Here is a 14733-nt window from a genome sequence, read left to right as displayed (position 1 = left end):
TCACACTCTGGATTTATAACAGTACCCAGTCTGTTTCATAAACTGTAATTCATAAACTGTACCAGTCTCTGTTCCATCCCTTGGAGAACACAAATGGTCCAGACATTTTCTTACCACCTTTTGGGTCATCTGTCTTGTCCGTATCTCTGATTTGACTGTGAGAGACTGCATTCAAAGTCTTTCTAAAATCACGATCAGGGAACAGTACTGCTTTCCCTATAGCTGAAGACACAGCAACAACTTTCTCACAGAAAGCAAACAGCTTGGGCACCCTTCTCAAAATCCATGATGACTCTTCACAGTCACCATCTTGTCTTTTGTGCTTGGAACTGCCTTACTGAAGTAAACCATTGCACTGGGAAATGTTTTCTTTAAGCACTGACGACACACGGGTCCTTGGGGAAAGACACTTAGTAAGCTCCAAAGTCTCACTATCAAAATGTCTTCCCAGTAACTTTACCTACAAGTTTCTCTTTGAAATTCTGCCCATTCTTCTACACTCCAACTCCAATCAAAACCAGAATCCACATCTTTCCTCATGAACCAACTTATACTATCCTAGAATGTCTATGGAAGTTCTGAGGATCTCATATCTCTCTGACCTATCAAAACATAAAAATATCCCTCCAATATCCCACTGTTTGTTTTTACCAGACCCTCCAAAAGTCCAAAGGAAATCAATCAGTAAATAACATGCTAACAGTTAACAACATCTTGTCTACACACCAAAGCCCCTAATAGTGCTTGTCCATCACTGACAGTGTATACATAAAGGTGCAATTTGACATCAATGGAGAACTGAATTCCATTATAGTTATTACATTTCCAACTGGAATTTAATTTCTTGCCCATATTTCTCATTTCCACATCATTTGGCTCACAGGATAGCCATTTCCAACCTTCACTTACCTCATTTTTTAAAAGTTATTAAAAATTTTCGCCCTTCAGCCTTCCATTGTTTCTCTAGCTGCTGTGATCATTCCATAATAAAGGCAAGAAGCAAATCAACTGTCACCTCCCAAGACTTGAAGATGCGTACCATTTCAAGTATCCTCCACCAGTTTTCAGCTTTACAACTTTTAATCCAAACCCACAAAGAAATTATGTCCATCTCATTCATTTTAAATTACCAGTGACTGACACCCATTCCTAGCCTATTCACATTCCTTCAAATAAGGTTTAAATTCTGTCTCTAAACACCATTAAGGTACCTTGTTGCCCTTGACTAGCCATATGTTAGCCCTGTTCTGCTCATCAAGAACCCAAGTCCTGTTTTGCCCCAGCCCTATACATACTCTCTCTCAAGAAATCACACTGACAACCACTTCTACAATCACTCCCAATGCAAACAAGCTGTGGGTGTTCTGAGGCAGGGTGGTTTCCAGTTAGACTGCTCAGTTGTTTTCTAAAATGGTAAATCCTGGACTCCTGAGGGGCTGATCATTAGATATTATTTACCACATCTCCTTTTTCAAAATAGCCATTTTGTTGTTATCAGTTCACTCCTAGTCTTATTGTATTAGGGTAGATAATAGATCATTACTATCCAAGGCTCCCTTTAATTCTGGCCTCCTCCCTTCAAGAAGGCTTTTTTGTAGATCTAAATCTAATTAGAATGTCCTTTATACAACTAGAACCATATTAAGCAGTCTGGAGTTAACTTTCTCACCTAAAAAAAGAAACTGTCTGCATAATTTAGCAATGCTTTTGACGACACTGCTTCATTTTCCAATCAACAATCTCCTTAATACAGTAGCCTACTTCAGAACATACTTCCAAAAATAACTTAGGTTCTCAATTCTGCTGTCCAATGAATGTACTACATTGCTGCTCCTCCTCACCTACACTTGGTTATCTGTATTTTATACCTGAATATGTCAAGTGCAAATGATTTATTTTCTAAATCAACTCAAAGTTATGTAATGATTAAAAAACTTATATCTTTGTTGAATTCATTGGAACCAGGATTAACCCATACATTTCTCACACAGCCTTCCAGGCTTTTTTTTTTTTGTCTTGTCCCCCATGACCTTCATATTTTTTTCAAAATTTCATAGGAACAGAGGCTTTGCTGCTACTCTCAAAATTCAACATGATGTAAATGTCTTTTGGAATGCATCACCAGTATCACAGCAAAAAAAGGTTTTGGCTGACCCCAGCATTCACTGTGCTTCTAACTTCCTGCAGTTTTATAAATTTAACACTAGCCATTAAAAAAAAACAGCACAAAATGAGAGAACTACATTTTAAGTTATGTATTCTTTAAAAAACTTCAGGAGACATGTTTCTGATGTGTTTCATAGCTGTGGTAATCAGGAACTCACCTAAGTTGCCACATGAAGACACATGCTGGATCAGGTTTGAGAACTGAGTATTTCATATGAAGGGAGTTGAATATTCTTTATTTTTAAAGTAGGTTCTTCTCAAGAATTTATCAAAGAAGTGAGAGGTAAAGATGAGGAAAAAACCCTCTCAGCAAGGTATGTTCCTCAGCCTGTTTTCCAGGGGATGAACGCTCTAGTCCCTGAACGCTAGCAGTGTGTTTTAAAAATACACAGTCAAATTACACAGGCATGATACATATTTCAAGGTAATAATTTAGCTGTCTGCCAGAGAAGCACTATTTTTTACCTTTCATCAGAGAAGTTAAAGTTTACAATTCTCAACTTTATTTTTATAAGTAATGTTGTAGCTCCGGTGTCTCAGAAAAGATGTATCAATTTGGACCTCAAAATGATTTTTTCTGTTATTAATTCTTTCCAGCCTGAGCTAGTTGGATATAACTAATAACAGTCTTTCTTTAAGGAACAATCATATTAGCAAGAACATAGAGGAGACAACAGCCCATACAACAGCTTTCTAATTGTTCATTATCAGCATCAAAGTCTTATACAAGAGTTTTGAAACAAAGCTGCTAGCAACAATAAAGCAAAACTTATTAAATACTGACAACAAAATGCCAAGTGCAGACATTTTGCCCTGGTATGCCACTAATTTCAAGGTAAAAGAATCAAATAGCAACAAGTGAAAAGGTCTATCTGGCAAAACTCACCTTAGTAAGAAGAAATTTGTAAAAGAAAAAGCAGCAACAGAAGAAATATCCTAAACTTTGGATTTTGTGGTTTTCAGCCATGCCATAGTATGTCAACAAAGTGTTTTTGTATAAAGAAATTTGCAAAATGTGGACTATGAATGCTGACTGCTACTATTATATGAGTCTGTTAAAAGGAACAATCATGACTTTTCCCAGTACAGTTAAATGATAAAGCCTTACTACTTCTTTCATAAACAATGCAGTTTAAAAAAACCACTAAACTTCAAGAATTTGTCTTAAATACTTTATTGGTCCTCTGTTACGATTCAGAAGACGCTTCACATGAAACTTTTAGACATAATTCATGAAGCACTTATCCTGGATCCAATGCAGTAATTCATACACTATAGTAAATAGCTTCTCTTCTGCAGATCTGAACTACACCAATGTATCCACAGAGTGCACAAGACACGTACAAACATCTGACATTCCAAAGACAGGAGTATACAGGGCACTACAAGAAATCCTTCCTGACATGCTGTCATGGTTGCTCTTAGCAATTTCCATACATTTTCTCATCTAGGCATTAACATTTCCATCACCAGACTTCCATCTATCATTGCCTTACATTGACACCTGCTGGAAGTGACTGGGATCGTAAACCATTTCTTTTTTTCTCTTCAATTAATGCCTGATTTAACTACAAGAAGACCAACAATTCTACCTTCAGTAAACTAAGCACAGACATCTGAGAAACTAAGCCGCATGACTTTTTAAAAGCAAAAGAACCATACACCGTGTAATTTTAAGCAATGCGTAATTCCCAAGGCTATTCCTGCATGGGTTCTCAATCAGAAAATGTATTTTAATAACAGCCTTTTAGACAATGTTTTTCACTACCCCTTGGGTAGATTTAAACTCAACAAATTAAGTATACATCCATTTACTGGGCACGCAGGATAATTAGCAAATAATTATATCTCCAGGAGTCACTAAATAGTGCCTTGACAAACATTTTACAAACAAGTTTATACAAATAATGTGACTAAACAGGCAATTATAACCCATATCTTTACATTATTAAAAAAAAAAATCTGCTTTATTCACAAAAGCAAACAGGCTGTTTATTGACAACTCATAGACAGGAACAACTAAGGAATGTTTGTTAAAGCAGCTTGTATGTACACAAACTACTCTCTCTCATTCTTCATAATGAATATGCATCTATTAGTACAGCTTGGTAAACTGAAGCATGCTGAAACAGCCATCTGAAGAAAATGTTCTTCCCCATATGCCAGAACTCCATCCACAAGCTTCACTAAACTACACACTCCATGATACTTTTTCCCTACTTTTAAACCCTTCTCTAAGGATGGGATCTCTCCCACTTGATGTAATTTTTAAATTCCTCACAACAGAAAGCACATCTCAGATTGAAGCAGGTAGGATGACTTAAGGTGGCTTTGCTTCATCATCAGAACAAGACTTTGGTTCTCGCACACCTCGTATGCAAAACACAGACATATTTTCATCAAAAAACACAGACACTTTTAAAGTATCATAAGCAGCAAGAAAAGAAAAACAATTTCAAAGGCAGCCAAATAGAATTTATGTAATGTCAGTATATATACAGCTGAAGACCTATCAAATTTTATAATTTTGCAAAGTTTCAAGACAGAATCCTTACATTGAAAGTTCAATAATATTAGCACAGTATGACCACCTTATGCAGGCATCAACACTGCAGCAGTATTAACTTACAGACCAGTCAGAAGTTTATTAATTTTATTTACTTATTTTAATCTGGTGAGAGATTGAAACTGCTTTTAAAAGTGAATTTTACTAGGTATCCTAGATCATCACCATAGTATTAAGGTTCAGAACTACTGAGCCCATGAAAAAAACCAAAATGTAAACACCGTCTTTGGAAACAGAAACAATCAACCACCGGAACAGGTACCATCAAAACCAGCAATAAGTGGTAGCCTATGTCAACATGCTTTTCCTCAAACTTTTCCTGATTTTTTTAACTGAAAGACCTCAGTTGATGCAGGCAGAAATTAACGGCTGTGTATTAAGTCTGCTGAACTAGTTCCTAACTAAAAGCTTCGTGAAGCTCAAAGGAAAAATAAAACTGGGCATGGAAAAACAGTTATTCTACCTAATGGGTACACAGGAGTTAAAGAATCACATTTACCAAAAAGTAACTAACTCCCTAGGAAAAGAACTGATACTATTTTACCAAAAAAAAAAAAAAAAAAAAAAAAAAAAAATTAGTGAACATAACAGTTTCCTCCCAGACACCTAAATGGTGGGCAAGAGAGCACTTTTCTAAAAAAAAAAAAAAATTATTACTCTGGCAAGCACAGGGTTGTTTTGTTTTGGTTTTTTCTTTATTGCATTCTTTAACAAAACACACATGAAAAGCATTATAGGCTTAAAACCACTAGATAACCAAGATGATTTTGACACTCATCCCATGCTCACTTTTTCTTTTTAGCTCAGAAAGACAACAGAGTTAGCAATACACACACTCGACATTTAGGGCTTACATTTCCTACCTTACAAAGCTTCTGGTAACGGGGAGAAGAAACTGCCATCCTCTGTAAACGATGCAACAACACCACAACTTTCTGAAGAGAGGTTCTCACCACAGCCATCATTTTAAGTTTGCCACACTTCTGAAGATACCTCAGAATTTGCATTATAAATGAAGAGCAACTACCATTTCCTCCCAGTCACTGGACAATGATTTGCCAGCTTTCTGAGCATGCTCTCTTCCAGGACTGCTTTTGCAAGCTACAGGCTTTATACGTTTCAAAGGCAAAGAAGATTGATACAGCATAAGTTTTTCTCCCAAAATAACCCCACAAAACAAAAGCAAAAAGATAACAGCCTTCACAGATTCCTCTAATCAGTACTGCTCAGCTCTGCTTTTGCAGAGGGCAAATGAAGTTGAGCAGCCGATCGTCTGCCTCCGTTCAAGAGTGCACTAAATAGCCAGAAAAAGGTTATTAATTTAAGCCTGAAAGCTGCAGGAACAAAAAAGGAATTCCTTCAGGAAGACGGCTCCAGTGTATCACAACAGTTGTTCCTCCCTAGTAGCTGCTTTCTATCAGCAGACAGAGTGTTTGCTCCCTCACTCTGGGAAAGGATGCTCTCGTTCTCCGACTGAACGCAGCTCTGGCAGAGCTGTAGAGTGAGTGAATAACAGATTGTGTTATAAATCTTGAGAGAGGAGCACAGGGATACCTGCCCTAATTATTTCAGCCATACATTAAAGGCTAATAAATCACATAGGCGTTTCTCAAAACTAGATTACCTGACACAAAAGGGAAAATTGCAGGGGGTAAACCTCTTTCTATAAAAACTCTCTTAAAGCAAATTTAGTAAAATGGATCTAAAGAATCCTCACTTGCACCAGAAAGTAGGAATGTTTTTCACAAGCGATTTCCAATTAAATATTTTCCAGAATGACTTTAGACAAGAAAAAGGTAGGATTTTAACAAAGTAAAAGCATACAGTTGCATCATCAACCCCTTCTCTATGTCATCCTTTAATCCAAAGAGCTAACAATTTTTATGCATTTCCCATGATAAAGCAGAATTATTTAAGCCATCTAAGGATGATAGTAGGATGTTCAAGAGCATGGAAGTGGTTTGCTACCAGCAAGGCACTCCCAATGTAATACAGCCAACATAACCCTAGGTGTGGCAATACCGCAGCACAACCAGAGCCAGCTACTCATTGCTTCCAAAGGTGCTGTGATCAATCTACTGAAACCTGTATCAGAGGCATTGCTGTAGCCAAGGTTCAGGGAGGCCTGAACAAAGTAGGTGAAGCACTGATCATAAGATTTAATGTGCATATTTCCACATGAAAAGGTCCCTACATATTTCAAGCACATCAATCAGCACAGTATGCAGGCAACAGCTGTCCTGACAAGTTCATACGATCCAAAATAATGCACAGCTTAGATGTCAATGCATTATACACTGCATTGACTCTTCTAGGGCACTTTCCTACAAAGGAGATAAATGCAAGGTTCAGGTTCTTCACACAGGACATTTAAAAACTCTTCCCATCCATTTCTGTGAAGACAACTGTTTCTTCTTTATTTTTAGGACTGAATCAACATTTCTACCACTCCTCATATAAACCCCATTTCCTTGTACTCTGCTTTCTTCTTGATGTGTCTGCAACAATAACATCATTTTGAACAGAGAAACAGATATACAGATTCCACTCTATATATAGAAATCTCACCATCTGTATTCACCTTGCCAGACACGCTGTCTTTTCTCATTCTCATGACTTATTTGAACTGTTCTTCTGAATGCCACTGCTCCTGGCTTACATCCCTTCTCACCAGAAGTCTGCTTCTTTAACATTCCAGATTGAGCCTACCGTGATTAGCTGACATGCTCTATAGCAAATATCTTTTAAGGAAACCTGTGAAGCAGCAGAAGTCTGAAACCATGGAAGCACTGAGAAATGACTGTGCAAAAGCTCAAATATCTTCCCTGCAAGAGAGACCCCACAGTCCACACCTTCCTTACTTCCTTCCTTCTGCTTGTTATCTTCCTAAATCTTTCAATCTACAAGTCTGAATCAAGCAGTGAGACAAATGGCCAGCCATTTTTGGTAACTTTTTCTACAATACAACAAAATCTTTGAATTATGTTGAACACTTTCACACCTGTAGGCCCAGGACTTCACATACCTTGCACTACTTCTTACTATTTCCTAGCTTATTTTCTGCACCTTTTTTCAAATTAGCTTTTAATCTCTTCCAAGTCACTGATAAATATTTTCCAAAATAGACTTGAGCATTTTGGCACTAACATGAATGGAAAAACTTCTACAAGGTTTAGATACTGAGAGAATAAATTGAACTGACTGATGACATAATTGTGGATTTCTCCTTTTCAAAAAGACATTGCAACCACACTCAAAGTCTGCATTATTTGCATAGTACTGTTGCTGGCCTCAGGTATCACAAAGAAAGGCAAAACAAGGCTTCAGGGCTCAGATCATTGATTCCACTGGAGAGTGACTTGAGCTGCAGCCAAACAAGCCAGGCCCAAAATGTAATGGAGGACAGTCCTCCCATGCATGCACAGGTGCCAGTTTAACAGATGATCCTATTTTGAAAATGCATGACATGTAACAGCAGCAACAACAACAAATTCATCACATTTTGTCTAGGTTCAGCTCATTTCACCTAGAATTTATCACACCTTGAAATCATAGAAAAGTTTTACTTAATGCACAGGCCTTGGGAGGAGGGGCATCTTCACACAGAACAGAGAAGGTTATAATCCCTGCATTATTCTTAAAACCATTTAAACACTAACCTTAAAACCAATACTTCTTTACATATTCAACGAGGCACCAAGAGAACAACACTGCCATTTTACAGCACATAATGGACGAAAACCAGGAAATTATCTTTTTTTAATCAGATAATAAGCTTAAGAACCTGCAAGAGAGTAGGCTTGTTCCTTTGAGGTGCAGCAAGACGTAGAGCTTCATTTTGTTTTCAGAAGTGCAATAAATAAGTGAAAACATAATCAGTGATTTTGGAGTGTTTGCCAGTGTCATGATATGAATGTCTTCATTTACATTTAAAGACTGTAAAATGGTAGGGAACAAAGTCCATTCTGGAAGTCATTATGCTATGACAGTCTTTGACATGCTCCACTTCCTAGGGTAGCCAGAAAAGGCTTACAACGTTATGTAAGGTTGTGGGTGAGTTAAGTGATAATATTTCATACGCACGGTGCGTGGAAACACACAGTCTCAAAGATATGGACAATATCAGGTACCAGGATGCTGAACCAGAGGAGGTCATGCCCCAGCACCTCCACCTGCCCTTTCAGTTGTGACAAGCCAGGACAACGTGGAAAGTCAGGAGCTGGTTATAGACCTTCTTCTCTCACAGCAGTCTTGCCCAACAGTTCTCTCCTCACGCAGCACAACTCAGGCAATTTTAATCAGATTGCAGCACAACAAAGAATGGCAAACAACCTTTCACACACACAGTGCTTCACAGCCACACAGAGACAACAAACTGAAATAACAGCTGTGTCTTGGTGTGATTGACTCCACAGAACACAAGGTAATGCAGAAATAAGTCTATTTACACATAGCACTGCCTTCTGTTGTTGGTTGCCTGTGCCCTGTTTTAGCTCTTCCACCTCCACTACATTACAGCAGTTGGAAGTGGCACCAGTAGAAAGCATAACATTAAGCTCTAGGTGTCACCACTACAGACTAGTCTCAGCAATTCACAAAAAGCCACATCTCTACAGATGAGTTACCTCACTGACTAGAATCATTTGAACATTGCTAAGTGACATGCCATCTTCAACAGATACAAGCTTCCAAAAAATACTGTGCTCTTACTATGATTAGCAAGAATAACTTGCTATCAGATATTTTTAACAGTCTTGTTTCATTTCAATTCAGCATAGATATGTTCAGATTAAGAGCACTACTAAAAGCAACACCTTTTTTCATTATAATCTGCTCAAACCCACTTAGATCACAGGTGACATTAATCCAAACACAGAGTGCAGGATTTAATAAGTGGTGTCAGTTAAACTCCTCAGTCATTTCTAAGGTTTCCAGACTGGGGCCTGAACAAGAAAGAAGGCCAGCTGGGGAGCTGCTGGGCAGTAGGAAAGGGAGAAGAGGTAATCCAAGCACAGCTACTTGGATTGCTGAAAAAGCAGGAGGAAGGTGGCAGACAGAAATAGGAGAGAGTGCAGCCCAGGAGGGCTTTACTTGGAGGGAAGTAGATTAAATTGTTTGGTTGAACAATCACACAACATGACTTGGTTTAATGAAGCATACACTTCCTGAATGCAGTCACCCTCCAAGGACATTTAAGAGCCCTCAGTGCCAAAGACACACACAAAAATGTGTGCTTCACCTTAGGAAGACAAATCTGCCTCTTTCATACACCTGACTTCCAAAACACTGTTTTAGGAAACACCTTTCAGTAGGCTGCAGCCTTTCCCAAGCATGTAGATAGCTTTTCTTTATAACATTTGCCATTGAGAGAAAACCTGAATAACAGCAATATAATTTAGCATCTCACCTGCATTTGCTTTCTGAGTTCCCTTATGTAGACGCTGTCCTGAGCAGTGTTCTCACGCTCGGATGCATCTGCCAGAACATTTACTGTTGTCTCTGCCTCTTGAAGCCACTTGAGGAAGCTCTCCAGATCCTTGTGTGAGGCCTGTACTGTCCTCATCTCAATCTCCAAGAAATTCTGCCTATCGACAGCTCTGAAAACAAGACAAGTGTCAGAATATTCCCACATAAGATACAGCATTATATACACCATAATGAAACTACTAAAAGGAAATCTGAAGTGCATCTCTAGTAAGAACAAAGACACAGCTTGTTTTATCATAATTTATATCACTGTTTTTAGTGTGTCCATAGCTACCCACAGATGTCCTGAACTGGTTATACATTTGACAGACCTTTTTTAAAAGGCATGCAGTAAAAATTCAGTTATTAATTAAAAACCTAGGTTTTCCTTTTAGAGCGTTACCATCATCAACTTACTCTACTTCAAATGGTAGAAGTGTTATTGCCATGTGTGAAAAATGGGCTTTTCCCCATCAACAAAAAACATATGGCGTAGAAGCACTGAGTGCTTGGGGTATTTTTGTTCCTCTTTTACAGTGAGCACAAACACTGCCATAAATTCTTAAGAGTTAAAGTGCTAAGGGATGAAAAGTCAGATACCTGGTTCTCTCTGCTAGAAGACTTTTGACACAATCACTCAAACAAACAGAATAATGCACGGCCATCATAACAGTCAACCATACTCAACAAACTTAAAAAAGACTGACAGAATATGTACCAATTTTCAATCATCCAAAAGATTTCTAACCGATGCAAAAACTAAAGTTTGTGTCCGGAAGAGGATTTTTTCATGTAATAACAATATAATCCAAACATTAAGTTATCAGCAACTTCAAATAATTTCCTAGGAAAAAAATCACCTTATGGCTCTGCATAAGAGTACTGTCTTCTAGTGACTGAAATGAAACTCAGATGAGAAACTATTATAGTCAGCAATTTTAAAAGCTCTGATTAGCAACATTAATAAAGCATGACAAACTAAATTTCACCCATTTGAGGCTCTTATTCTGCAGAATTCCTTCTCCCAAAATCAGGACAAAAGAAACAAGCTGTCCCACACCAGAACACTGTTGAGAAACCTCTAACAGAGCTAGCAGCTAGAATGCTTCTGCTGAGTAAGTAGAAAGTTAAATTTATTTTCACATCAAGCACTAGCTGTATTAGAATATATTAGGGGTAAAGTGGTATTTAATTTCAAGACAGACAAGGCCAAAACACTCAGCATTTGGTATTTTCACATTTCTCCAAACAGGCCCAAATTTGCGTCTTCTGCATCTTCCCATCTACTTCAGCTTTCTTTCTTCCTTGTCAGGATGTACTGCTCAGCAGTATGAAGGAATAACTATGTTTGGAATTGTGAATTTCAGAACTAGTTAAAATATTCCCTTTAGAAAAGAAGCAGTGGGTGTTCAGTACCATTCAGGATGACATTAAAAAGCAAGTAGCCTGGTTTACTAGCACATCAGAAGAGACACATAGAAGCAAAAGCCGTTTTCTTTCGAGGACTGTGAGGAAATCTCATGCAACCCCAAATCTGCCAGGCTCACACTCCTAAGTTTTAGCATAACCAACTGAACTTTTTAGGGACAATTTGCACAAAGATAATGTTGCAAGCCCTATTTTAGAAGCTTTGGTCTTACACCACTTGCTAATAATTGCTTTAGCCAAAATAAGAGTCTTAGAATCATTCCTGACTTTGTGCTTGCCCAAGTTTTGTCAGCTAGCAAATGACTAGCAGAGCAAGAAGCTTTGATTCTTGCTTCTCACTTAAAGCTGGAATGCTTCACCCAGTCTTAAGAAAAAAAAATAATAGATAGCATGCTAGGGATAACAAGTAGTTTGATATATCCTGTCCAGAAAAGATAATAAGCACCTGCTAAAAAATTAGAGCACACCAAGGAACTGTGAGGAAAATGTAAAGTAAAAGCAGTTATGAGCTCTAACTTCAAAACCCTCTCCCTCTGCAGGGATTTTCTTTCCCAGCAGGGGGTTAAGGCCAAAGGTGGAAGACCAGGAGTGACAGCAGGAAGAACAAACTGGTAATAAAGGTGTCCTTCAAAAGAAAAGAACAGCCCCAAAGGATGAAACACTAAGTGACCCAAATCTCTAAGTACTGATGTATTAGATAGGAATCAAGACAACCTGAACTTTCAAGTTAACAATATTCATTGAAGAATATTTTCTTCATCCTAAAGTTTTCATTTCTCAAGCTTTTTGCTTGGTTGAGCTTTAAGGAAAGAATGAAATCCTATTACCAACCCACTGTTGCCATATATTTGAATTAAAGCTGAAAAACAATCCTGTCACTAAATACATACAAATTTACAACTAATGTCCTAAGATTACATGGGTGGTTTTAAAAAGGGCATGTATAGCAAGCAGTATTGAGCAAAACTTTTGGAGAGCAAATGGAAATACTTTCCTCCTCTGCTAGTAAAGACCTCAAACATCAAATAGAAAATAGAAAAAAGGAGAATTCTGTACTGCAGATTAAAAACTACCCTATGCTATAAAAACATAACTCAGATTTTCAAATAATTCTGACACAATTAGAGCAGTCTCAAAAGCCAGATGATCTGTATATCTTCCAGGCTGCAAGAACCAAATGTGAGAAGAAGCTGGAGAATTATTTTCAAATACAGTTAACCTAATACAGTGATAGTGGAGAAAGTTTGTGAAGATTCTATTGGCAAACACACACCCAAGAAAAAAAATGTTATTCTATTATTTTTCACAGCTCTGTTTCAGGTTTCTGTTCCACCCAATTATTTTTTCAGATTTATACTAAAAATCTGCAATGCATACATGTGTGTGATTGAAAGAAATTCAGAAACTAACATCTGAGACGGTACAGAAAGAAACTATAAGCCATTACCAAGGCAGCACAAACAGATAGAACAACTATGGTTTCACCGTAAAGTATAAAAATAGAACATAAATAGCCATATAAAAATAGAACATAAATAGCCACTGGGCAAAATATCCCATTTACACAATGTCAAGCTGGGGAGCTTCAATCTCTTCATGCCAACAGTTTTAAAATAAGCTCCTTCACTTTACATGCCATGGCTATACTCTTCCTGGTAGTGTTCTTATGGTGACCAGAACCACAATCCTTCCAGGTGATGTTATGAAGGACCCTTTCCACAACTTTCAAGTAAAGAAACAAACTGGTATTTTAAAGCATTATGCTATAAATACAGATTTATTTTTATAGAAGCCATAGGGCTATATGTCCACTCTATGCGTAAGTCTCACATGTCCCAACATCTGTCACAAAAAGTAAGCCTCATCACTGGTATGTCTATTTATTGCATTTAAAGCAAGTATAAAATCTTCACCCTGTTGAAAAGGTGCTTTTACTGCACATTCTCCCCTTTTAATTCTACTGTGCTGTTCAGATGGGGTTACACTGAGCAGCTCCACACTGGCTCTCAGAGCTGTCCTTTACATTCTGCCACCAGTTAATAAACAAAGCAGATATTCACCTTCCTTAGGCTGCAGACTTCAAACAGTAGCCCCAGTGATAATTAAGGAGCTTCACAACAAAATGCAGTAGCTTATTATATTAGACTTTAAGCAGATTCAAAACTAATTAGAAGCTTCCAGGCAGGAGCTCTTCTTTCTGGTCACCTTCTCTGAGTAGTGGGCAGTTTTATGCCAGTTCTAGCCATAACACTGCAAAGTCTGAATGTGAAGGAGACTAATACAGAGTTTTAGTCTACTGTCAATGCTAATCCAACAAGGAGCTGCTTCCCTTCATCCTCTAATTAACTAGGAAACAAGCTGCCACATCCAAAGCACAAAATGACAGAACGACTTTCCTCCAAGCAAGGATAGGATGACATTCCACTCTGCTTCCTTCATTACCTGCTTACTGAGAATAGCCCTGCTGAGAAGGACTTGGGGGTGCTGCTGGGTAGGAGGCTGGACATGACCCAGTAATGTGTGCTTGCAGCCCAGAAAGCCAATCGTCTTCTGGGCTGCAACCAAAGCAGTGTGGGCAGCAGGGCAAGGGAGGGGATTCTGCACCTCTGCCACACTCTGGTGAGATCCCACCTGGAGTGCTGCATCCAGCTCTGGGGCTCCAGCATAAGAAGGATGTGGACATGTTGAAGCAGACCCAGAGGAAAACCTAAAATATTCTGAAGGCTGGAGCACCTCTCTTATGAGGAAAGGTTGAGAGAGTTGGAGTTGTTCAGCCTGGAGAAGCAAAGGCTTCCAGGGGACCTTATAGTAGCCCTGGAGAGCTTGAAGGGGGCCTACATGAAACATGGTGAGGGACTTTTTTGCAGGGGCACGTAAGGACAGGACAAGAATAATGGCTCTAAACTGAAAGAGGGCATATTTAGATTAGCTATCAGGAAAAATTCTTCATTGTGAGGGTGGTGAGCCACTGGAACAGGAGAAGCTGTGAATGCCCCATCTCTGGAAGTGCCCAAGGTCAGACTGAATGGGGATTTGAGCAATCTGATCTAGTGGACTGTGGTCTGCCCATGGCAGGGAGTTGGAATTGGATGATCTTTAAGGCCCCT

At 38.5% G+C, this 14733-nt stretch overlaps 1 protein-coding gene across 6 annotated transcripts in view; it reads right to left on the bottom strand.

Annotated features, from left to right (window-relative positions):
• Positions 1-14733, bottom strand: part of UTRN (utrophin) — a 341969-nt gene that overhangs the window by 174729 nt on the left and 152507 nt on the right. For 5 of the 6 annotated variants that reach the window (XM_041423524.1, XM_041423522.1, XM_041423525.1 and 2 more), the window contains one exon: positions 10140-10329. In XM_041423524.1, the coding sequence (XP_041279458.1) occupies positions 10140-10329 (190 nt within the window). Of the gene's footprint in view, positions 1-10139; positions 10330-14733 lie in introns of those variants that run through there. The other variant, XM_041423527.1, reaches the window with a different exon arrangement.

This window comes from Onychostruthus taczanowskii, unplaced genomic scaffold (genome assembly GCF_017590055.1).
Source record: "Onychostruthus taczanowskii isolate IOZ18803 unplaced genomic scaffold, ASM1759005v1 scaffold78, whole genome shotgun sequence".
Classification (NCBI taxonomy): Eukaryota; Metazoa; Chordata; class Aves; order Passeriformes; family Passeridae; genus Onychostruthus; species Onychostruthus taczanowskii.
This window is presented reverse-complemented; position numbering and strand designations above follow the sequence as displayed.